This window comes from Bacillus rossius, chromosome 7 (assembly GCF_032445375.1).
Source record: "Bacillus rossius redtenbacheri isolate Brsri chromosome 7, Brsri_v3, whole genome shotgun sequence".
Lineage (NCBI taxonomy): Eukaryota > Metazoa > Arthropoda > Insecta > Phasmatodea > Bacillidae > Bacillus > Bacillus rossius.
Genome location: NC_086335.1, coordinates 71,515,129 through 71,539,003, shown reverse-complemented (window position 1 = coordinate 71,539,003; position 23,875 = coordinate 71,515,129). Strand labels below are relative to the sequence as shown.

General features: G+C 38.4%; 1 protein-coding gene across 6 annotated transcripts in view; it reads left to right on the top strand.

Moving 5' to 3' along the window:
- Positions 1-2,645: 2,645 nt before the first annotated feature.
- The window catches only part of LOC134534357 (1-phosphatidylinositol 4,5-bisphosphate phosphodiesterase), a 30,395-nt gene continuing 9,165 nt past the window's right edge, over positions 2,646-23,875 (top strand). Inside the window, exons 1-18 of one of the 6 annotated variants that reach the window (XM_063372786.1) lie at positions 2,646-2,770; positions 6,494-6,693; positions 6,773-6,835; positions 7,120-7,257; positions 12,003-12,082; positions 12,434-12,569; positions 13,592-13,692; positions 13,791-13,957; positions 14,719-14,929; positions 15,275-15,368; positions 16,355-16,519; positions 16,858-17,037; positions 17,530-17,701; positions 18,701-18,858; positions 19,493-19,699; positions 20,384-20,548; positions 21,232-21,436; positions 22,857-23,057. In XM_063372786.1, coding sequence (XP_063228856.1) covers positions 6,523-6,693; positions 6,773-6,835; positions 7,120-7,257; positions 12,003-12,082; positions 12,434-12,569; positions 13,592-13,692; positions 13,791-13,957; positions 14,719-14,929; positions 15,275-15,368; positions 16,355-16,519; positions 16,858-17,037; positions 17,530-17,701; positions 18,701-18,858; positions 19,493-19,699; positions 20,384-20,548; positions 21,232-21,436; positions 22,857-23,057 — 2,614 coding nt within the window. In that variant the 5' untranslated portion in view covers positions 2,646-2,770; positions 6,494-6,522. Of the gene's footprint in view, positions 2,771-5,071; positions 6,266-6,493; positions 6,694-6,772; positions 6,836-7,119; positions 7,258-9,867; positions 9,933-12,002; positions 12,083-12,433; positions 12,570-13,591; positions 13,693-13,790; positions 13,958-14,718; positions 14,930-15,274; positions 15,369-16,354; positions 16,520-16,857; positions 17,038-17,529; positions 17,702-18,700; positions 18,859-19,492; positions 19,700-20,383; positions 20,549-21,231; positions 21,437-22,856; positions 23,058-23,875 lie in introns of those variants that run through there. The other 5 variants (XM_063372784.1, XM_063372781.1, XM_063372783.1 and 2 more) reach the window with 5 other exon arrangements.

Sequence of the window (23,875 nt, the reverse complement as noted above, 5' to 3'; positions counted from 1 at the left end):
ATATTCTGATTTAATGATATAGGAAATTATAAATAAACATACTTTCAGATATCTTCTCTTATGTAACCTTCTCCGCAATATCACCGCTTAAGTTGTAACAGGTGTGAACTGTAGGTACTGCAACTATGTATATTTCCAGCCCAGATTAAGTAATAATTTATTTTAATTTATATTTATTCGTTCCATGTATATATTTTTATTATTTGAAAACTCTTTGTATTTAATATGTACATCTACGTAATTGAAACTCGATGACAAAAACGAACATTTGAGACTAGAAATTGCAAGGACCCCTCTAGGTGCAATTGAAATTTAAAAGGTAAATTGCTAAATTGACACCGTGTTTATTAATGCAAAATGTTATTCCTATATGTATTAATTCAAATTTTATGTGAGATTTAATGTTCCGCGCTATTGTTGCGCGCGGAATTGATGTGTTTTATTTAAAATAATGTAACTATCATTAGTTCTCGGCCAATCAGGAGCCATATTTTAAATGTGGCACGCATTGTTAAATTACTTAAATTAAGAAGGTTTTTAGGAGAATGTAATGGCCTATTAATGCATGGACACGTATAAGACGTCGTCGGAAATTTATCCTGAAATATAGCTAATGAGAAATAGGCATCCGCACCAAAGGATGTAAATAATGTATTGTTAAAGTGTCAGTGAATATTAATAGGGCTTTATCCAAAAGGATAAAGATACTAGGAGTGTATAAATACGTGAGTAAGAAATGATGACTGTGTCTGTTACTCCATTTCGTTAGTACGAAACACATAGCACATCCATACTTAGTTATTCTGCGGCCTAATTTCGAGAGAAACATTGAGAAACTGAAATATTGTAAAATTAACTACGTGAATCTAATTTGACACTCTATTTTAACACACAACTGTAATTACCCAGTGGTCTGGGAGAGAAAGCATCAGAGCTCTACCGACTTAAGTTATTTTGATCTAGTCGAGGTAAAGACTTGTGTAAATCCTAATTATATACTGAATCTGTGAATGAGATTTTCGAACAAAAGAGACACTTGATTAGTTAATTAATGTGCGCATCGTCACTCCAGACATTTGTCAATATATAGGCCTATGTGTTCTGCAGTGCCAACAATGGTTAGGATTTTGAAAAGAAATAAATATTTTTACTTTTGATATAAACCTGAGATACTTTGAATTTCATTAATAAATAACTAAAATTACCATTGTGTTTTTATGATATTGTAATCTACTTATTACCAACTGTATCCATACCTATAAATTATATGTGTGTACCTATATATGTGTCAATACAAGTAAATAGCAACAGCAGTTAAGCTAGTAGTAACTGCACATAATAAACTGACTTACCAAAGTGGTTTTAATTTAAAAAAAAAAATATTATGGAATCTATTAAATCAGCATTGACAAGATAAATTTAAACTCTTTTTAAAATATATATTTATTATAATTATTTTGGAGTTCACATCTGAGGTTAAAAAAAAAAGGGGGGGGGGGGGGGAGTATGTTTTGTGTTTGTTTGGTTTGACGAATATTGCCATTTTTACTTCGTTCTGAATTTTTACATTGGCATTCCTGAGGGGGAAAAGGTGAAAGGGAATCCATTTTGGGATTTTAAGTACTGTTAAGTAAACTAAGAATCAACTAATACGTTTGATAAGATATTTGATGCCTGTACTCTACATTTCAACTGAAGATTCCATTTTATCAAATATCCTTAAATAATGGGAGGTATTTGTAATAAATTGAAATTATTTAATTATTCTAAAAATAGCTTTAACCATAGTAAATAAAAGTGTCAGTGTTAAGGATGGCATAAACTTAGTTAAAATAATTTAGGTGCGAGTATAACCATTTTTTTTTTTTAAATATCTATCTCATGAAATGAAAATAAGGTAATTATTGTGATTTCATCAAGGTTAAAATATATCTTCGAACATTCTGAAACAGAAGTTTTAAAATTAGATACTTAATCTATATGTACTAAAAACTAAAAAGGTCTACGCATAAATACTTACTTCAAAAAATATTCTTAAACAGTAATGTTCTGAAATAAATCTTTTATGCACTTAACAATTTAGTGTATCTATTTATTTAGTAAAAGTGTTTGGAATTTTCACATAATTTTTTTAATGGTACGAATTTAGCAATACTCAGAAATTTCGCGAGCGAAGCCGCGGATTATTAGCTAGTAATTTAATAAATGACCATTAATGTTGACCTATGTACAGTAACGTGCTTCGTTTTGAATCCAGGTCAGCTTTAAATTAACTTAATTTAAATTAATTTAAATTGTTCTTTCAACCAATTTACAGAAGTTTTAGTTTTAAATAATTAAAAAAGTAAATACTTAATAAAACTTTTTTTTTAGCCATTTTAATTATTAAATATAATTATTGAATAAAATGGCTGCTAAACTAAATACTGTCGGAATAGGGATTTTACTCTATGATAAAAATTAGTTCTAACATTTTGAAAGCATATAAATAACATTTACTATTTAAAAATTTGTTTGCAGCTCACGTATTCGGAAGCAAGGTAAGAAAAAATAAATTTAAAGCGAAACAGAAAAATTGCGTTTTGCGCATGCGTGCAGGTTGCGAGCAGTGGATCGAATCAGCTGGAGGAGGCAGAGCTCTGAGCAACGCTCTGAGGCAGTAGGGATTCTGACGGTGTCGGAGCATGTCTGCCAGTTAGTTATGTTTTTGTTTTTATTTTTGTTTGTTTTCGTGTAGTTATTGGAGAATACAAACACTGTACTTGTGAATGTAAGTAGTGTTTTATTATTTTTATAGTGTTGTAATCAAGATCTTTACAATGAATAGTTCATTTGTTCCACTCATCAAGACGGAAACTGTCAGTTTAGGAGGCGTATTCTGTTGAGTAATACTTAAGTATTGGCAGTAATTAATTATTAATTTATATTGGATGTAGTTGATAGTGATGTATCAAAACTGTATAATAATTGCTACTGTATATGATTTGCTGGTAGCACCATGATAAAATATCCGCTGTACTGAATTTGAGTTCTGTATGTGAGTGTCCTATGTGTTTTGTATTGACAACTCCCCTTCAGGCTGCCTGGAGAAATGGAGGCTTATAAATAAATAAAAAAAAAAAAAATATTCTCTCCAGTTCATATTAGTCGGTTTTATTTAGACTTTAAATTAGCTACATATCCATTCGTCCAGTTCACAAGCTAGGTACGTGGAATAACTTATTTATGTCAAGAATTTAGTCTGAATGAGTTATAATTTGTAAATGTGATCAAAAATTAACAAGATACATTAACCTATTGGGCTGATGTTTATTATAACAGCTTTTCACATCTGTTGGCATAATGATTGTAATACCTAATCATTTTATTTTGTAAATTATCAGCGATAAAAGTATCCCCAAATATACTGGTGTATTTTGTATTCTACAAGTACTTTTTTTGTGAAATAAGCATTAACCCAGCTTATGAGTTCACAGTTCTTAAAAATTGTGGAAGTCACAGCCTGTCAAGATTACCTTGTTACTTAATGTGTGTTAGAACCTATCATAAACTATCAAAAAACTATTAAATGTAAAAATATAGTTTATATTAAGATTGTTGAACAAGTTACAAAAACAGTGAACTCATGCTGAAGTAGATACTGAATGAAAATGTAGAGTACAGGTGTTCTTAGAGCACTTAATATAAAACATTGGTAAATTTCCATTTAGAATTGTACGCTCCGATACAACTTTTCAACTGGAGTGGATTATCTCGCGCTACTTCAAACTGACGCTTGGCAGAAATTGTTTATACGTAATGAAGTTTCAATCAAGATTTCTCATTTCAGCGTGCCTTTAAAGTCTACTTTAAATGCAGTATTTAAATTAAATTCATAACCAAATTTATATTGTGTGCCACACACTACTTAAAACACTTGAATATATGAATGAATGTTCAAATCTGTGAGTGGACATGTTATGATTGTCAAAAATCTCAAATATATAATAGCGAATTAGACACTGCTTGCACAATATAAAATCAGATCATTATTGATTGCAGTTAAAGTAAATAAACCAGGAGGAGGTGGGGAGAGCAGGAGGAATGGTGAAGGAACAGTGGAAGATGGAGGCACATTACTTTGCTGACCTGCCCTATAGATGGAAGCAGTTAATGGCGATGATGATGATAATGACTTAAACTAACTCATGCTAGTGCTATTCATATGTTATTTGCTCGGAACTAAATGTGCGAGAGGATTGTTGTTGCACGAAGGTGCCTGAGCGCCAGACCTGGAACTAGCGTGTGTCGCCACACGGGCACAAGGGCTTCTCGGCTCAGCCCGGTAATAGTCCTGGCTCTGCCTGGCAGTCTGTCTCTTCGAGGATGCTGTCGGTAGTTACATCCTCGCGCGATCTTGAGGGTTAGCAGTTGGAAGACCCACTATTTGTAAATCGTTCCTGTGCGATCTCAGGATGCTCGTACCACACGCGGCTATCCTGAGCACTTAGAAGTTTGTTGTCGGTGTTGGGGGAAAGATATGTTACTTTTTAAAGCACGAACACTCTTTGAGGCCACGCAAAGTTTTACCCCACCTGGAATTGAACATTTGTAGTGAGGCTACACTGCTACATTTGTGGCCAGAAATTAAAAAATACACTGTATGGAGAATTCAGCTGATAATAGAGGAGAGTTTGGAAATTTTCAATTTTTAGCTAAGCCTAATTAATAGCGTAAAATACTATAGGTTTGACATAAATAATAGATTTTGTCTATACATTTCTACAAAAGAAAAGTTAAAGAAAATCTGTTCTATGATGTTCATGAGGATAGTTTTTCTTTCTTATATGTATCTTTTAATAACCCTCATTAATAATCTTTTATATAAAAATATTTTTTATGTGTATTTTAAGCTTTCTTACTTTTAAGGTATTATGGTTTTTATTTAGCAAAAAGTTACAAATTATTATTTTTATTCTTTACCCAAAATTTGTTGTATGAAAATGTTTCTTAAATGATTTTCATGTGAAATAAAGCTTCATCCATGCTGACCCTGTCTAAAGTGGGAAAATGTACACTTTTTTTTCCTGTTGGCATGCATCAGTTGCAGTTGCAGTTGTAGCTGTTGGAGTGTCCTTAATTACAAGGTGGTCGTTAGTGGGCGACCAGCTATCACACTGTCGGCAGGATATCCTGTTGCTTATCGTTGCTGTGTGCGGATGTGCAGTTTCGATGTATTGTTTTCGGGAGCAGCTGTGTTTGGTTATAAACTGCAGCAATTTTTTAAAAGCCACACATAGTAACATTTTTATTAATATTTGACAAAGTCAATATGTACACGGAAGTTGTTGACGACATACAGAGAAGAAGTCACGGTCTTATTGCCTGCAGATTTAGCAACAAATTATTGCTTTTTGGATTTGTGACTTTGTATTCAGTTTTCTTGTGCTTTGAGACAATGTATCCCCGGTGCAGGACTCGGTAGTGGTGTATTAGCTTGCAGCTGTTTGGAGTGTGGAGCGTTGTCTAGAAGAGGAGTCATTGTATGTCAATTTGGGGGAGTATTCTGTACTGATCAGTGTACCTACCGCAGAGTCCGGGCCAAAAGTCTTACGAGCTGTCGGCACGGGAGCATATGAGCATGGCGTGGCACACACTGTTCATGTGCTGTACCCAAGCACGAGCGTAGGAAACCAACAAAATGATATACAGTGAAGAATGGAATGTAATCAACAATGGTGTACGATAAAAAATGAAAGGAAACTAAACAAATGGAAAAGGAAATGAATTTAACATACGTTGGACCTTATTGTGCCCAGTTCCCATTAGCAAAATATTGAATACAACATTCTGAAGAAGTCAAACACTAACGAAGAATGCAACACGGGGTTCAAGGCCAGAAGTTTATCCACAGGAAGTAAGGAGAGCCAAATGAAGATTATTATGAACACATGACAAAAAAAAACAGTCAACTTTCTTGAAACCAAAGGGAGATGCATTTGATGAAGTTATGTGTACATTTCAGTTAGTGGAACTCATTTAAACTCACCGACCAAAAAAAAATCTACCAAGTGGACAGTTTTGTTTAACAGATACACACGTTAGCATCCTTGTGATGAATGTTTTAAGAACAGCTGATGTGTAACAGAGCCGTACATTGCTCTGCCTACGGTTTGGTTATGCCTTTCCGTCACAAACAACTGGTGTTCGTAGCACTATGGAGCTCAGTTTGGAAGACTTCTGGTTCATATATTGTATGTAATTACAATATGGAAAACACACAATGGTAAAATTTTTTTTGTGTTTCAAGAATTCTAGACGTTTTAAAAATATTATTGATTTCTATTGAAAGAAACATTTTGCCACAAACACAAATTTTTCTATTGTTTTTTAACATAGTTTTTTTCTTTCAAAATAGCTGAGCTCATTTCTTGAATATCATGAGGGATGTGTGGGTTCTGGTATTTAGAATATAATGAAGAGACACCATGTAAGCAGGTAGGTCCTTGTGCAGAGCTGATGGACTGAGTCGGAGTCGGCACCATGACGAAGCGGTTTGAGTTCAACTGGCACATCCCGGTGCCGGAGCCCCTGGTGCAGGGCTGCGTGTTCGACCGCTGGACCGAGGAGAAGGACTCCACAGACCTGGAGACGGGCTGCTCCTTCAAGGTGGACGAGTACGGCTTCTTCATCTACTGGAAGAGCGAGGGACACGTGAGTTGGTGGCATGCGTGGCTCGTCTCCGTCCCTCCCTCGCCGCGCCGGCACCCACTGGTGTGTCGTGTCTGTGCAGGACGGGGATGTCATCGAGCTGTGCCAAGTGAGCGACGTGCGGGCTGGCGGCGTGCCCAACAAGGTGAGGGCGTGGTCTGCGTCCACCTCCGAGGCCCCGTGGTCCCTGCAGGGTCCCTCTTGCAAGGCTGCGCTGGGGGAGTGGTCAGGCCCAACATCACCTATTCACTGCCATGTTTATTTATCAGTATTTCGTCAGGACAATTTTCACCTTGAAAATAAAACCAACATGTCCCATGATGGAATAATGTCTCTTACTAAAACCGCAGTCCTGAAAGTACCCCACTTAGCGAACACCGGGAACAGGTGCCAGGTAGACGCGTGCGTGACGCGGGCGGTCGCTTGCAGGACCAGAAGCTGCTGATGAACCTGCAGCAGAAGCACGGAGACAACCTGGAGGAGAAGTCTCTGACCATCTGCAGCGGCACGGACTACATCAACATCAACTACCAGCACGTGGTGTGTCCCGACGCGGAGACTGCCAAGGTCAGTGGGCCGCTCGCGCCCGAGGTTAGCAGTGATGGTGGTTGTGTTCTCGCTGAGGGCTGACGGCCAGCCAGCCTCGAAGCGAGCGTGTGCTTGGCGGACGTCACCCACGCGTAGCAGTGTCCCAGCCCAGGTGCTTGTAGCCTGCTCTGAGCAGTGCAGAGAGAGGAACATGGCTCTTACAATAGGATTGTGTTTCTGAGTTTTAAACATTTCACAACTGTAATAAACACTCACAAATACATATCTACAATACAGTTTTTTTTATACTTTCTTCTTCAATAGCCATTTTCTTTCCTTTGCAATCCACGGTGCAGTTTTTGTTTGTAAGCGAACTTGTGGAAAATATTATCAAACATGTAAAAGTCTCCCGGCTTGCAGCTGGTTAAGGCTCGAACTGTTTCAAGTCTCGTATGTGTTCCTCCTTGGCTGGTGACACATGGCCGATGGATGTTCCTGCAGGAACCAGACAGGTAGTTGTTTGATTTTCATTAGAAGGTAAGGGAAAATGTTAGCTAAGTTTTTTTTTTTAACTTTCCCTTACACGCATAAAACACTTATAAAAAAAATCACTTCTTTGGACCACAACAGTTATTGTTGCTGGACTGAAGAAACTAACTGCTTATGTATTGATGTCTTTGGTATGCTCATACTTCGAGCTGTTGTAAACTAGTTTGTCTTCATCAGTCTTTCAACATTGTATTAATTTAAATATGATTTGCAAGGTTAAGTAGAAAATATTTTGAAGTCCTTTGTAAACTTAAAGAGAAGCTTGGCTCAAGTAAATGAAGAAAATAAAAAAATTTATATATATATATATATATATATATATATATATATATATATATATATATATTTTCACTGTTTTATTAAGAAATTTTAAGTGTTGCAAGCTTTCATATTTCTCAAATGTCCAAAGTGTTGTTCCTTTAACAGTGCAAAATATCTGTGGGTGTAGGTAACATCAGTTTGTTTGTTATTTTTATTAATTTCTCGTACCACATTCGTGCTCAACATTTTCATGTTTTTAGGTACGTATATTTAAAAGAAATACTATCTTTTGTAGCTGTTACCATGCTGTATGGTGCATCTTTCAGAAAATTTTTATATAGTTGTTCATTTAATAATCCATAGACCCCAAAACCATAGTCAACTGAAAATTTTATGTATTCAGTGCTGGCTGCATTGAGTTAAAAATATTTAAAACATTTTTGCTGCATGTAATATGAGAAAATGTTTTTTCAATCATTTTGAAATATTGGAAAAGATATGGGATGTCATGTACAATAAGTTCTTTAATTGTTCCAGAAGTTTGTAGAAGTGTCCATTTCATTTCCAGAGGAAATAGGTGCTTTGAAATCTACCTACGCCTGTAGGTTGTGCCAAAAGGGATTTTTTTCCCCCTTGAACCAGAAAATTCCAACTTTGCACTGTAGCAAGAGTTTTTAACATAATGTATTTTGTGCACAATATTTTATGTAGTCCATACCTTGATATTTGATACATGATCACTTTTGAGTATTGACTAAAGTGAGTCATTCATTAACCCTATAATTTTTAGACAATGTAAACAATTTCCTCATATTTATAAACAAGCAGTTAAAATAACTGTTTATTTACAGTATTCTTTAGTACTGATTTGAAAATGTGTAATTTTTTCAAATTTTTACATCTCAAGAAAAATTATTAAGCACTGTGTAGATTATTGACTATAAGAAAATAATCATGTAATTGCAGTCACAAACCAAACAAAATTATTTTTGATACTTATAAAATAGTCACGTTTATTCACTTATGGAAGAAATAAGCAGAAATTTTAAAATTGTAATGTTTCTGTCTCTGATTAAAAAATACAAACCATGTTAATTGCTTTTTCTTTTTACATAATTTACCTATTAGTATGTGTTAAAAACTAGTTGTGAAAATATTTTATTTATTTACAAATATCATTTAATGATGAACAGTTAATGAAAGTACATAAATCTCTCTAATAATATTAATCTAATAATAATAATAATGTTTCAGATGTTAAGCACGATCAAGGTGCTGTGTCACACACCATCTTATTGTCATTACTATTAGTTAAGGGCTATTTCTGTAAATCTAATACTATTCCTTTCGTGCATTTGTATTCTGTCACTAATATTATCAACAGATATTCACGAAGAGTTATATAATGGGTGTGAAAAGTGTTGCAATTATAACAGTTATGCATACTTAAGAGAATTTTATATCCATTATGTCACTTTTAGTGAACAAGTGTATGAGAGGCATAGTGTTAGATTCACAGCAATAGTCTTAACTAATATCAATGACAAGAACATGGAAAAATAATCAACATTGCGTATGAAACCCAGCCGTAAAGATAATCGTAGAACAAGAGTTGGAAGCCACATTGCAGAACACTTGTGCCACCAAACACAGAACTGGCCGGTGTTGAGAAGCACTTGTCTGGTGTCCCGTCCTCGGTGTATCATCTCACTCATGTACTACGTACTTGTTTCTATTTATTTATATACTGAGTGCCATCCTCTTTTTATGACACTCCTGATTGTTTTATTGCTAAAGTGAATTGTGTGTTTTCTTATTTAACAGATCTGGCTAGAGGGTCTTAGGACAATCACACACAATGTCAAAGCCAATAACGTTTGCCCCATGACGTGTTTAAAGAAGCAGTAAGTCATTTTCTGATACGGAGATTACAAATAAGTGTTTCTTGCCTGCTGTTTTTGTTTTGTAATCTATATAGTTGATGTGTGCGCTCTGCATCCCACAGTTGATAATGTAATTTCTAACTTTTGCGTTTATTCTAAGTGTGCAGTAGTATTTTAGTTACCGCATATTATTTTATGAGAAATGTTTTTATTTTGGCATGAGCATGTTTCAAGTACAAAATGATAATTCAAAGTATTTTTCATCTCTGAGTGGTTTGTAGTATGTATATATAATCATGAGAGTCTAAATGATTTTTTTTATATTATGGCTGTAAATGTTGACGCTGTAAAACAACTTTTATATCACACAATTTACACCGATTGTGTTGGAGTCATGGCTTTCTTTTTCATTGACCGCAATAAGCAAAGAGGTGACTTTCTTGTAGTTGGAAGCCTGTGACCGTGCATTAAGTCAGCCCGTGTTCCTTCGAGAAACACAGTGGTACTTTTTGTCAGTTGCTAATCTCAGACTGTTAAGGAAGCTTTGTTCATTTTGTAATTTAGCTCCAATGAAAATTAAATTTTAGTGACAAAGTTAAAATCATGATTAAAATTTTTTAAAAAACTAATTTTATATAATTGTCATTTCAAATATATTTTTCATTTACAAATACCTAAGGGTTAGTTCTGAATGTGCATGCTTTCTGATAACAAACTTTTTTTTTTTACTAGTGTTGTCCAAGTTCAGTTTATTGCACCATTTTGAAGACCAATATCAATAAGTTTTTCTCTAGTTGACTTAGTTGTATGTGTGTAACCTGTAACAACGCTGTGCTGTTGTGATATTTCAGTACCGTGTTAGTCGCACTCTGTTTCGTCACCAGTAGCTCGGGACCGGGAGGTGCTCATGTGCGCGCTGGCACGGACGTGTGGCCGTGAAGGTTGCCCGTGCCATTACCCGGAGCTAAACTCAGCTCCCGACCTGTGTTTGTTTATGCGTCGGCTCATTTGATAGTCCCGCCGGTGGGCTGGTGCATGCAAACGGCACTCCGCGTGCCCGCAGAGCTAGCGAGTCGAGAGGGGATCAAAATAAATTCACGGCCGAGCCGCATCTCCAACTTCAGAGGACACGAGTATTTGTGGCCATGTGCAGTATCCTGCACACGGCGTTTTATTGCGTGCATTCGTGGAGCTAGTGCTGAAGACCAACAAACATTTTAACTGTTGTTTATTAAATGACATTGAAATTACATAACTTTAAACGTATATGCTGAAAATAATTTTTACTTTTTTTTTAATCATACTAATAAGTTGCACCAATATCCTGCACAGTGAAGTTGAACAGGAACCGTTCAGGAGCACACGAGAGAGAGAGAGGAATGGCATCAGGATTGGGTTTTCACTGTCTTGTTTCGGAAAATGACGACGTGAAGGTCAGCTAGTTCAACTCACATTTATTCTGCACGTGTTTTCAGGATATTTGTTGGTTTTTCACTGTGAAGGTAACCATGTTAAATAGGCGTAGGTGTGAACCTTTGTCCTGTTCAATAGTTGTCAATTGTTTGACAGTTCATGCATTTATTTCTAGTTGGAATCATTTGCATGCACGACTTAACAGTTTTTCTGTATTGTGTTTAGTTAGTGCTAGTTGTTGGAAGAAGTAGCATTAACGTTCGCTTTTGAAACAGATTGGAGAACACACTCATATCTGTGCATTAACAAAACTCCAGCTTGACAGAAACCAGAAACTATAGCTTCACATATTGCTCCAAGCGCGGTTCCGTGAAAGTTTAACAAAGTCATAGATACATGAATACAAAGTACTCAACTGGAATCTTACTTGCGCTCTGAGTGTGTGTTAGTCGTTGAAAGTTTAACTAGATTTTGTGATAATGTTCAAATTAATTTTTATTTACTTTTACAGGACTTAATATTTGAATTAAAGTTTGGAGATAGGAGTTTCTTCCCCTCCTCTTTAATTATGAAACAGTTTTCGAACACGTGTCCCTCAGGAAGTTGAGTGTACTCTCCAGTCTCACTGTATTGTCAAGTGTTGGTGTTTCGTTGCATGTGGTGTTTGTTGTACCGTAGATCTGGCAAGAGGGTTTGCGCAAGATCACACACAACAACAAGATGAACAACGTTTGTGTCAGGACTAACCTCATGAAACAGTAAGTTTTGGGCAGCTTTGAAACGTGCAGTTTTGCTAGTGCAAGGACATGCCTTTTCAGTGTTCACTGTTCAGTTCACTAACCGCTTGCTTTGCATTCTGCGGCAGTGTCAATTCATTTTAATTTTTATAATATTCATGAGTATGTATTTAATTTAAAGATGTAGATGCAGTTTTCCTAGTTTTCTTGATATGGTGCTTGTAATATTACTAATTTTAAAATTATTGTGCATCATAATTTGTAAACTTTGGAAGAGTATCTCTTGTAATGATGATATTCCCCCCATGCGTTGGAGCACAAGTGTGAGTGTGACAGTGATAGTGAGTGAGGCGACGTGTGCTCGGCCGGCAGTTGGATGCGGCTGGGCTTCCTCAGCGACGCCAGGGGGAAGATCCCCGTGAAGGTGGTGGCCAAGACCTTCGCCTCCGGCAAGACGGAGAAGCTGGTGTACCAGTGCCTGTCGGAGCTGGAGCTGCCGAGCGGCAAGGTGCGTGCCCCGCGTGGCTGTCCCTACCGCTGTGTGGCCAACATAACACCGAGAACCATGTCAGTACACCGCACGACACCGAAATGCAATTAAAATCATTCAAATAATCAGCATTTTCAATTAATGACAAATACCTAATCTTTTAAATATTATATTCAATGAAAGTAATCTATTTAGCATGAAGGTTGAACCACATTTTACGTAAAAAAAAAAAAAACTTTGGAAAAAGTGTACTTATTTTTAATCTTGGAACTGTTTATTAGTTACTCATTTTTAAATGCAATGTTAGTACCTACATTTTTCAAACACAAAAATACTTAACATATTTATTTCATTAGTTATGAATATTTGATGAAATTAATATTCTTTAACATTTAAGTATCAGTTTTATTCAGTAATCTTTTGCTATCTTTTTTTAATAAATGGTTTTATAAAGCATGAAACCAATAACACTGAAATATTCTGTTTTAAATACGAAACTGGCTAGAAAATTTAATCATAAAATCTTGTCTGATGTGGCCCAGACTAGCTGTTTATCTTTGGTGCAAACCTCCCAGTTGTCAGCTGTGTCAGCACAACTCACCACTCGCGCTCCTCAACACAAGGTGGTCGGTGGTCAGATCAGTCTGCTCCCACCAAGGGACCGTGGGAGGGTCCATGCAGTGGTAATCTCAGCGTGCTCCCGTATACTAGACCTGTTCATTTCACCAGTGTCACCCTTAATAGTCTCTAATGGCCACAATGTCACTGGACTTTACGCTAAATCCACTTCCATTTGAAAGTAAGTTTTCACATTTCCGACTGGTTGCTAAGCAACAGCTGAATATTCTAATAATGTGAACAAAATAGTGATTGATACCTCATTTCATCATTATTAGCCTGGAGCTACAAGAATCTGTGTTTGTGTGGTTTAATAAAGCACAATTGTCAGCTGTCTGAAGATTGCTGAAGCACAGGTCAAAAAGTGACACTTTATGTTGAACATGTAGGCTTAGGGAGCTGTAACGGGCTTATGTTTTCAGAATGATGTCATCGAGCCAACAGACTTCACTTTTGATAAGTTCTACACACTGTACCACAAGCTCTGCCCTCGGAACGACATTGAAGAACTTTTCCAGTCCATGTAAGTTTTGTGTGGAGATTTCGATACTTTGATCAGGTTCTTAGAAAATATGAAATGTCTATCTTGAAAATGGTTCACGTTCGTCGGTGTGCTTGCAGAACCCAAGGGAAAGCTGATTCTGTGAACATTGATCAGTTCATCAACTTCCTCAATGAGAAGCAGAGAGATCCTCGCCTGAACGAGATCTTGTATCCGCTGTACGACGAGAAGCGAGCCACCGAGATCATACAGACGTACGAGCAGGACGAGACGGCACGTAGCGAGAGTAAGTCTGTCCACTGTTGCTCTGTTGCAGTCATCACAGCAGACTTCAGATTGACGAGGTAAGAGCCTCGTGCTCGGAGAGGGTGACGAGGACACTGCCCCAGCCACCGTCGCGGTCCTGCCTCCGTGCAGTCGGTGCAGGGAGCCAGGGCTTCTCAATCATTTACTGTTTGTAACGAGCTTTATCACATCAGCCATGTGTTGCTGTGGCTTCGTCTGGTTAAAGAAGAGAGAGAGCACACGTTTCTAATATGTTTAATTTCACAATTTTTGAAGTGAAACTTCTTTGGGTGCAACGAGAGTAAAATTTCAATTACAATTTCAAGGCCGAATTTTAATGCAACGTTTTCGTGGAACATTGTTTTGAAATGTTTATCACACCAAGAGATATAAACAGAGCACTCACGAGTCGAGGTTTGAATTGCCAAAGAAGATTCACTTCTATCACGTGTACTGAAAAAATTAGTATCTCAATAAACTAACTTTCCCAAAAGAAGCCACAGAAAACAGGACTTCATCTGCAAATTTTGATAAAACTATTGTCAACTGTTTATATTGCCTTGATGAAATATATGTAAACTATGCCCAATTTGTTCTTAAGATATGCTACTCATTTTCTTGCAAAAAGCCATTTAAAACTAATTGTGCATGGGCTCATTGTTAAATGTATATATCTTCTTTCCTTTGGAGCAGTATGACGATAAGAGCTCCAGCACCTCGCAGAAGTGGCAGTGAGTGTAGGGACTCCCTTCTCCCTCGCAGAGAAGCTGACGAAGGACGGCCTGATTCGGTACCTGATGTCCGACGAGAACGCTCCCGTGTTCCTGGACCGACTGGACTTCTACATGGACATGGACCAGTCCCTGGCTCACTACTACATCAACAGCTCGCACAACACGTACCTGTCGGGCCGCCAGTTCGGGGGCAAGTCCTCGGTCGAGATGTACCGCCAGGTGCTGCTGGCCGGCTGCAGGTGGGTCCTGCCCCCTCTCCGCCTGGGTTAGAATCATGATTGCAGTTATAAGTTCATAAACCAGTTCCCTACTGTTAGCATCAACATGATATACAAATTACTATATTACCACCTTCTGATGTTAACGACTATTTGAGTGCACCTCTCGAATAATGACTAAACTTTTATTTAGACTTGAGAGAAACGTGACACTCTAGAAGCATAGAGACAGTTATCACAGAGCTTTGCTTGAGCAGATGCTGATCTCGTCCCTAGCGATGATCCTTCGTCGTCTTGCCTCTGCCACTGTTGGCACTAGCTGGAGCGGAGCGCTGGAGGTTACGATGTATGCACTCGATGTTCCAGGTGCGTTGAACTGGACTGCTGGGACGGCAAGGGCGACGACGAAGAGCCGATCATCACCCACGGGAAAGCCATGTGCACCGATATCTTGTTCAAGGTAATGTGTTGTCTCCCTTACTTGACGTTCTGTACAACAAGGCCAACATTACAGCCCTATATACTATTGGTGGAGACAAGATATTGTAGTGTTATTTTTAGTCAAATTTCATTTTTAAAACAAGAGGATTTTGGTGTATTTATTTTGATAAAAGCTGTTTTGTAATACCTACTTAGTCCATCAAAATAGTTTTAAAATTTATATGCTGCCTTTTTACAATAAATAATTTTTATTAAATTGTAGAGTTGTGCTGATACGAACTGGCAGAAGCCGATTTTGCAGATATTTATTTGAATCATATTTCTGTAGATTCATTGTATGCTTGTTTATTTTTGGCCAATATTTTTGAAAAATGAAAGTGCCTGTCAGATAAAAATTTAAGACAGTTTAAAAGCTGAGGCTGTGACTAGCATAGGTTGTCAGTTTTTTGTTATTGGTGCATATCTAGGGACAATATTATGTGGTGGATTGCGATAAAACCGAAATAACACCGAAAAGCATTTCATAAAACCATATAACATTGAAATGCAACTTTATACACCACATAGCCCAAAATTGAAAGTTATATAATGGAATTAAGTAGCATTTAACCAAAACTTACTTCAGCTCATAAAAAAGCAATCTTTTAATTTTTGAAATTCACAAGAAATGACGTTTCTTTAATAATAATAATAATAATAATAATAATAATAATAATAATAATAAGTACCAAAGTGCATGTAACTAAAAAATAAATTTAATTTTTTAATTTCTTATTAAATTACTTTTAAACCACAAATGCTCATTAATTTATTTTTACTGTTCTGAATGTATCAGTTTTAGACCAATTTAGTACAAATTACTTTATCGTAAAAATGCAGCACATAATTTTTACCATTATTTTTGGTGGATTAAGTATAACAAAACAACTTTTATAAAAATGAAAACAACAACACAGATCCTCTGTTAGAAAAGCGCAAGCGAAGTATGAAGTGTGGTGCTGGCAGGACGTGATCTACGCCCTGCGGGACACGGCCTTCGTGACGTCGGACTACCCGGTGATCCTGTCCTTCGAGAACCACTGCTGCAAGGCCCAGCAGTACAAGCTGGCCAAGTACTGCAACGACATCCTGGGCGACCTGCTGCTGAAGGAGCCCCTGCCAGACTACCCCGTGAGTTGGGAGCCGTTCGTCCAGCAAGTAGTTCTCTACCTCGCCCTCCACTTCGGGTGTTCGCACGCCTTCCTTTTTTTTTTGTTTCCCCAGTTTTCTCTCCAAGACCATAGAGGTGGAAAACAAGTTTAGAAATAGGTGCATACAAGTGCGCGTAAAAACCGGAGGATCTCAGTTGATGGGAAACCCTCAAATAGTAATACACGGAAGATACTACGCACTTTAATAATTGATGCCGGAGTTATACAGTGCCAGGCTTCTGGCCGGTCGAGCACCGTCCTACAGAAAGCAGAAGAGAGTACAGAGTAACCAGGAAGGCCCGGGTGGGTGTGTCGCAGCTGGAGCCCGGCGCGCCGCTGCCGCCGCCCAGCCTGCTCAAGAGGAAGATCCTCATCAAGAACAAGCGCCTGAAGCCGGAGGTGGAGAGGCAGGAGCTGGAGCTGTTCCTGCAGGGCCAGTTCGTGATCGAGGACGAGGAGAAGGAGGACGCCTCGGCGCCCGTGCCGGCCAAGAAGGACGTGAGTGTTGCACTGCACTTGTGCGACTCACGGGACTTCACCAGCAATAAGCAAAGTTTTAAAAATGCAACAAGTATTCTAAAAAAAAAATTTTTCCCACTATCATCTCGTTAAACAGTAATGGAAAAATTGCGTAAACTGTTAAAAACAAGACATATTTGGGTTGGATGGTTCGGTTAAGTTAGATTAGCTACATAATTAAAAATTCAATTTTTTTGTTTAATAATTTAAATTTCTTAATAAATATTTTCCATATAATTATTGTAGCTGACTTAAACATAACCAACCTTTCAATTGGGTATCATATGTCTAATTTTGCACAAGTTGTTACATGATGTGAAAAATATTTTAGAAGGGTTCTAATTCTTATTCTTACTATTCAAATAGACTGAATTTTTAAAAACTTATTTTGCAGAATATGTTCTGTATCTGTGTATGTGGAACATGTGCCGGAGGAAGAGATGAACTGTGGCCACTGAGGCAGTGGAGCAGGGACCTGTGCTGCAGGACGTCCCGGACAGCGTGGAGGCCCCCGTGCCGGACGGCGTGGAGGCCCCGGTGCAGGTGCAGTACACCGGCTCCACCACCAACGTGCACCCCTGGCTGTCCTCCATGGTCAACTACGCCCAGCCCATCAAGTTCCAGGGCTTCGATGTGGCCGAGCGTGAGTGTTCCGCCGGGATGCGTCCGTCAATCCACTTGAAATACTGAGGGTCTGGTCCGACATCTGCCAGATGGTGAAAGAATAGTTTTTACATTTGTTTTTTCTTTTAGTGCATATACTATAAAATGGCAAATGGTTGTGTAAGGTTCTGTTAGAATTTCCTTTTTTTTTTTTTTTTTTTTCGTATAAAGAGATAAAAATAAAGTGAAGAGACTAGGCTAGTTATTTGGAGGGTGGAGACTAATGTTCTTTATTTTTGTAAGAATATTTCAAATTAGGTCAATTATTTACAAAACTCTGTAAGGGTAATCAATAATTTTGGTTAGAAAAATTTCATTACAGATTTGTGTGGACATCTTGTTTAACTGTTTGCACTTGAGGCGTTGCTTCCCTTCACCAGGCTCCAACCTCGGATCAGGGGTGGCTCTTCTGCGGGTTAATACGGTAACATGAAAAACCTAAAACTAAATGTTTTACCTGGGTACGCACCTTTTTCTGTGGCTTTGCACAAGCGTAGGCCACGGCACTTAAACTATTATGAAAGGGTTTTACATTTTGGAACTGCTGCAAGATGTTCTCTCAGTACTGATGCATTTCTTGACTTTATAATCAACGCACATTCCACATGAGTAGTGCTTCGTGGAGGAGGATTAGCACAAGGGCAGACTGCGTTGATGGCGTGGTGGTGCTAGCAGTCGAACCAGCTTCTAAACTCGTGGCCAGTGAACCTAACCTTACAACAGCTAGGAAAATGGTTAGGTAATCTTGTTGCTATAACTTTTTTGTTTTTATTTTGAAATTGATAACTTCTGACTTGCTGAGAGTTTCATATCAGCTGATAACCAGTACCAAATGTTGGTAGTACTGCTTTAAAAATGGTTTGATTATATTGATTTTATTTAATTACGTCATGATGTTTTATTTTATCCATGTAAACACAAAATGGTGAAACATGTTCAAGTGATCAGTCTTGTTAATATGGTTGTGTTTGGCCGACAGAGAAGAACATCCACCACAACATGTCGTCGTTTGCGGAGGTGACGGGGTTGGGGTACCTGAAGTCGCACGCCATCGAGTTCGTGAACTACAATAAGAGGCAGATGAGCCGCATCTACCCCAAGGGCACGCGCGCGGACTCCTCCAACTACATGCCTCAGGTGCGTCTTCGCGCTGCAGTGTACTGTGTTTACTGCCTGACGTTAGATATTAGTAATGTTAATTTATTATTGAACTCTTCTCAACTGTAATTCTAAATACTACTTATAAACTACACAGTGGATTTTGATGCTGTTTTCATAATAATTTGGAGATTTTTTCTTGAAGGTTTATGTGTATAATACATTCATTTGAAATTTAAAGATCGTTAAATCTCTATGTTTTGTAATCAAGTTATCAAATCAATCTTTCAGGGTGCTTATATGGCTTACGCTGAATTATACATGACTGATACATCAAATTAATGCATTGCTGAATTGTAGGTATTAAAAAGGGCCTACAGAAAAAAAGGGATTAGATATGTCTAACTTTTAAGGATGACCCACAGGAACCATTTTTGTCAAAATGATGCCATAGTAGTGGATCACATCCGTGCAAACTGAGGCGGGTCACCAGTGCTGTATAAATGCTACGAGCAGGAATGATAATTGATATTTTCCACTATTTCGTTTCCAAAGCTGAGTTACCTCTAATAAATAATACACATAAGGTTTGCTGGAACATTTTCCCGTGGTGCTAGCGTGGTTATTGGTCTCCCAAGTGCGACGTGCGAGGCGCGCGCTCTGTCCCGGGCAGGTGTTCTGGAACGCCGGCTGCCAGATGGTGTCGCTGAACTTCCAAACATCCGACCTGCCGATGCAGCTGAACCAGGGCAAGTTCGAGTACAACGGCAACTGTGGGTATCTGCTGAAGCCCGACTTCATGCGGCGGGCGGACCGCAGCTTCGACCCTTTCGCCGACGCCCCTGTGGACGGCGTCATCGCCGCCCAGTGCTCCGTGCAGGTGCGTGCCGTCCCCCGTGTCGCCACTCAGGACCGGTGGCCTGCGGGCTTGTCACGGCTCACCACACTTCCTTTCCTGGTCTCCTTGAATCTCAGGAAACCTCGTTTGAGCCGTGAAGATGGCTTACAAACAAATATTAAAAAAATGCACGTTTAAGATAATATTTGAACTAGTAACCAAAAAAATATAACTGAATAATCCTAAACTCTCTATCACTGGGATTAGCTGTACTGAGTCAGCTACGTATAAGAGTGATTTAAGTTATATGCTTTATTATAAACCTGTAATTATGTTTGACTTTTGTTAAAATTATTTTTAAGTAATGTTTTTATGTTTGATACACCATGTAAATGTTACCGAATGATTACTGGGACAAATAACTTAAACATAAATTAATTTTAAATGTACAGTTTTATAATTTATTTCCATGTACATGTTTCATTAGTTCTGAATATTTAGTGCGATGACTTACTAAAAGTGGATATTCTCAAGAAAATGGTCGCAGAGAAATAAAACTAAAATACTACCTATTTAGGTGTCCATATTCCTTAGCAAGTCAAAATCAGGAATGTGTTGGTTACAGTCGTCATTTCTGTGGTCACCCTTGTGACCAGTTGAGGACCGGTTGTGAAGTATGTTGCAGTGCCTGCGGTCTGTGGGAGGGGTTGGGGTGAATGACTGCAGGTGATAGCCGGCCAGTTCCTGTCGGACAAGAAGGTCGGCACGTACGTGGAGGTGGACATGTACGGGCTGCCCACGGACACCATCAGGAAGGAGTTCCGCACGCGGCTGGTCCCGTCCAACGGCTTGAACCCCGTCTACAACGAGGAGCCGTTCCTCTTCAGGAAGGTAACAAGCACGACCGTGTTCGTGGGCAAGTGGCAAGAACGTTAACTGTAATATGACATACACATACACCTTCAAAATTCAATATGTTTGATTACTAGAGACAAAATTTTTAGGTCAATTTTGTATTTAAAACTGCAAATTTTTATGTTATTGTTTTTATTGTTAAGATTAACTTTATTCATGAAAATAGTTTGTTATTCAGCAAGTAAAGTTTTTTTGGTACGTATTTCTCCAAAATAGTCACATTTTGACTGATTCAGTCACGATTTACTTTCGTCTAAAACAGATCTACACAGGAAAATATTCATCAGCAAATTTTTTTGAGTTCGAAAAATGTGCCGTCGTAATCAATATAAAAAAGTTAAAAACACTAGTATTAAAATTAATGCAAGATCAAACAACACAATATGAATTTTTTTTTTTTTCAATCTGTGTAGTTCATATATTTTGGTGCAAAATTCCCTGCTAAATTAATTTACCAATGATTTTACCGTAATAAAATATAAAATCTTTTGTATTTTGATTTAAGTATATTTGCAGGTTGCTGATTGTTTCCATGTTTGTGATCATACAAACGGTGTATTAGCTTGCGTTTGGGGGTTGCTCGGCGTATGGGCGTGCTCTGCGGTGTTATCGCGGATGTAACAGCCGTGTGAGCTGGAGTGCGGGGGCCGTGCGCGCAGGTGGTGCTGCCGGACCTGGCCGTGCTGCGCCTCGGCGTGTACGACGACAACGGCAAGCTGCTGGGGCAGCGCATCCTGCCCCTGGACGGCCTGCAGGCGGGCTACCGGCACATCTCGCTGCGCACCGAGGCCAACTTCCCCATGTCCCTGCCCATGCTCTTCTGCAACATCGAGCTCAAGATATACGTGCCGGACGGCTTCGAAGGTCAGCCCCCTGGTTCCCTGGTTCCTTACCTGGGTCCAGGTTTCATCTGGCGTACTTGTAATGAATTAGAACGTCACGCCGTGAAAGAACCTGCTTGCTATGATTGAAAGAATATCAGACTTTCTCCGTCATGATGTCGGTTGCTTAAAAACATCCACCACCCATAACCTGGGACAGATAAGTTGCAGCTTAAAATAATACTCCTAGTAATAGGTATCTTGTGTAAATAATTTGACTCTGAGATGTGAGTAATAAACTAAATCAATTTTGGAGTACGTAGTAGTGTTAAAAGAGGGAATCTTTATCACCATCCATTTTTCTTATGATACAGAGTGAACAAGGTAGCATCGTTATTGCTCCAAAGTGCAACAGTACAGTTACCACTCTTAACCTGTGTGAAAACTCAGCACTGTCCTTTACCATAGCTCTAACCTTTGCTGATATTCGTTCTTTAATGGAATGAGGCTTAAAACTTGATGTTCCAACACAGCTTCACCTGCAGAGCTGTGAACATCACGTTCAGCCGCAGGCCTTCAAACTGTTTGTTACTAGGATCAGGCTGTACCACTACATAAAGTCGGGGAAAAGTTATTTATGCAGTGACATGCTTGTGGAAAAATAGGCTCTTTTCATGCCTTAGTTGTCTGAGACATGGAAATGCATCGTACCTAATTAATTGATGACTTGAAGTAAGTTTTTGGACATACGCCATTGCTAAGAACTTTTTCTGTTGAAGAAAAACTAAAAAATAAAATAAAGAAATAAATAAATAAAAATACCCAAAAAAGACAAAAAACACACAAAAATAAGCAAACAATTGCTGTTGTCAACAAGGATATGAACACCACAAAATATTCCGTAACAGGAATATGGTCAACAAACAAAGAAAAACAAAGAAAAATGTACTAAGAGAACGAAAAAAAAACCCACAAATGATGACAACACAAAGATATTAAACCCAAAATAATTCAGCACAACAGTTGAAACGAGACAAAAACACGACAAAACGAAAAGACAAACGAACACAATAGTTTTCCAAAACAGAATCAAGCGACGTTTCGGGAACTGCTATCTGCTCCCGTCCCCAGGCAGAGACGCACATGGTACGGAAATACAGGTGCGACTCTTTCGTTCTCTTAGTACATTTTTCTTTGTTTTTCTTTGTTTGTTGACCATAGAAATTGTTTGCTTAATTTTGTGTGTTTTTTGTCTTTTTTTGGGTATTTTTATTTATTTATTTATTTATTTATTTTTTAGTTTTTCTTCAACAGAAAAAGTTCTTAGCAATGGCGTATGTCCAAAAACTTACATCAAGTCTTGCACTCCCATTGCACAAATCTTTTAAAGATAACATAATTAATTGTTGTCATGGACGTCCAGTTGCAATGGCGATGACTGATGTAGCGAGTGCTGCCCGCAGACTTCATGGCCGCGCTGTCGGACCCGCGGGCCTTCCTGTCCGCGCAGGAGAAGCGCGCGCAGCAGATGAAGGCGATGGGCATCGAGGAGACGGACATCGCGACCAAGGACCTGGTGGGGGGCGAGGAGGCGGGGGACAGCAAGAAGGGCAACAAGGCCAACAAGGGCGGCCAGACGGGCGCCAGCGCAGAGCCCAAGAAAGGTAGCCAGCTGACAGTTGTAGTGGTGTCTGTCCAAGTGAGTGAAACACTCGTACTCTCAGCCTCAGGCTGTTTGTTGCAAGACATGCAGTTGCAGTAGCTTCCTGAGTTGTCAAGTAAAATCAGTGGAGATATAAAATTATGAATTTTTTTTTTTATTTTTTTTTTTTTTTATGGGTAAATATTAATCAAGCAGTTACCTAATACAGAAATGTTTGTAGACAAATTTCGCTCTCGCTCATCTCGTTTGCAAATTATCAGTGAAAATGCTTTGCATGAATTCATATAAGATGTTCTGGTCTTCAGTAAGCTCTCGAATAGTTAATCGCCTGTTATATTGAACCTTTTTTTTATCTCACTTTCTCATCTTATTTTGAGGTTGAAGGGTGTCCCGACCGTCACTCACCTTCAGCCGACTCATTTCCTCTTTTAAATCACACACACCACTTGCAAACAGTCTTCAGAGTCACCACATTGTCACCATACACTGATTTTAACATTTCATGAACTTCTTAAGTACTTTTTTTTGCAACTTAAACCAAATCTTAATGTTAACGTGTTGTTTTTAATCCACGATGCGCAACAGACACAGTAAACACGACCTCTCTCTTCCGGTCTCTGGAAGCCGACTGACAAGTCACAACCTGTTCAAACTTGACACTGACCATCTACACGGATCAGGCTATAAGGCGTATTGCTTTGAATAAATGTAGCATCTGCTGTAAAAATTCACTCTCCACATTGTTTTTATCACATCTCGTATAAGAAATTACCCAGCGATACAAAATGTTGCGAGGCTATTTTACGGAAGGTTCTCGGA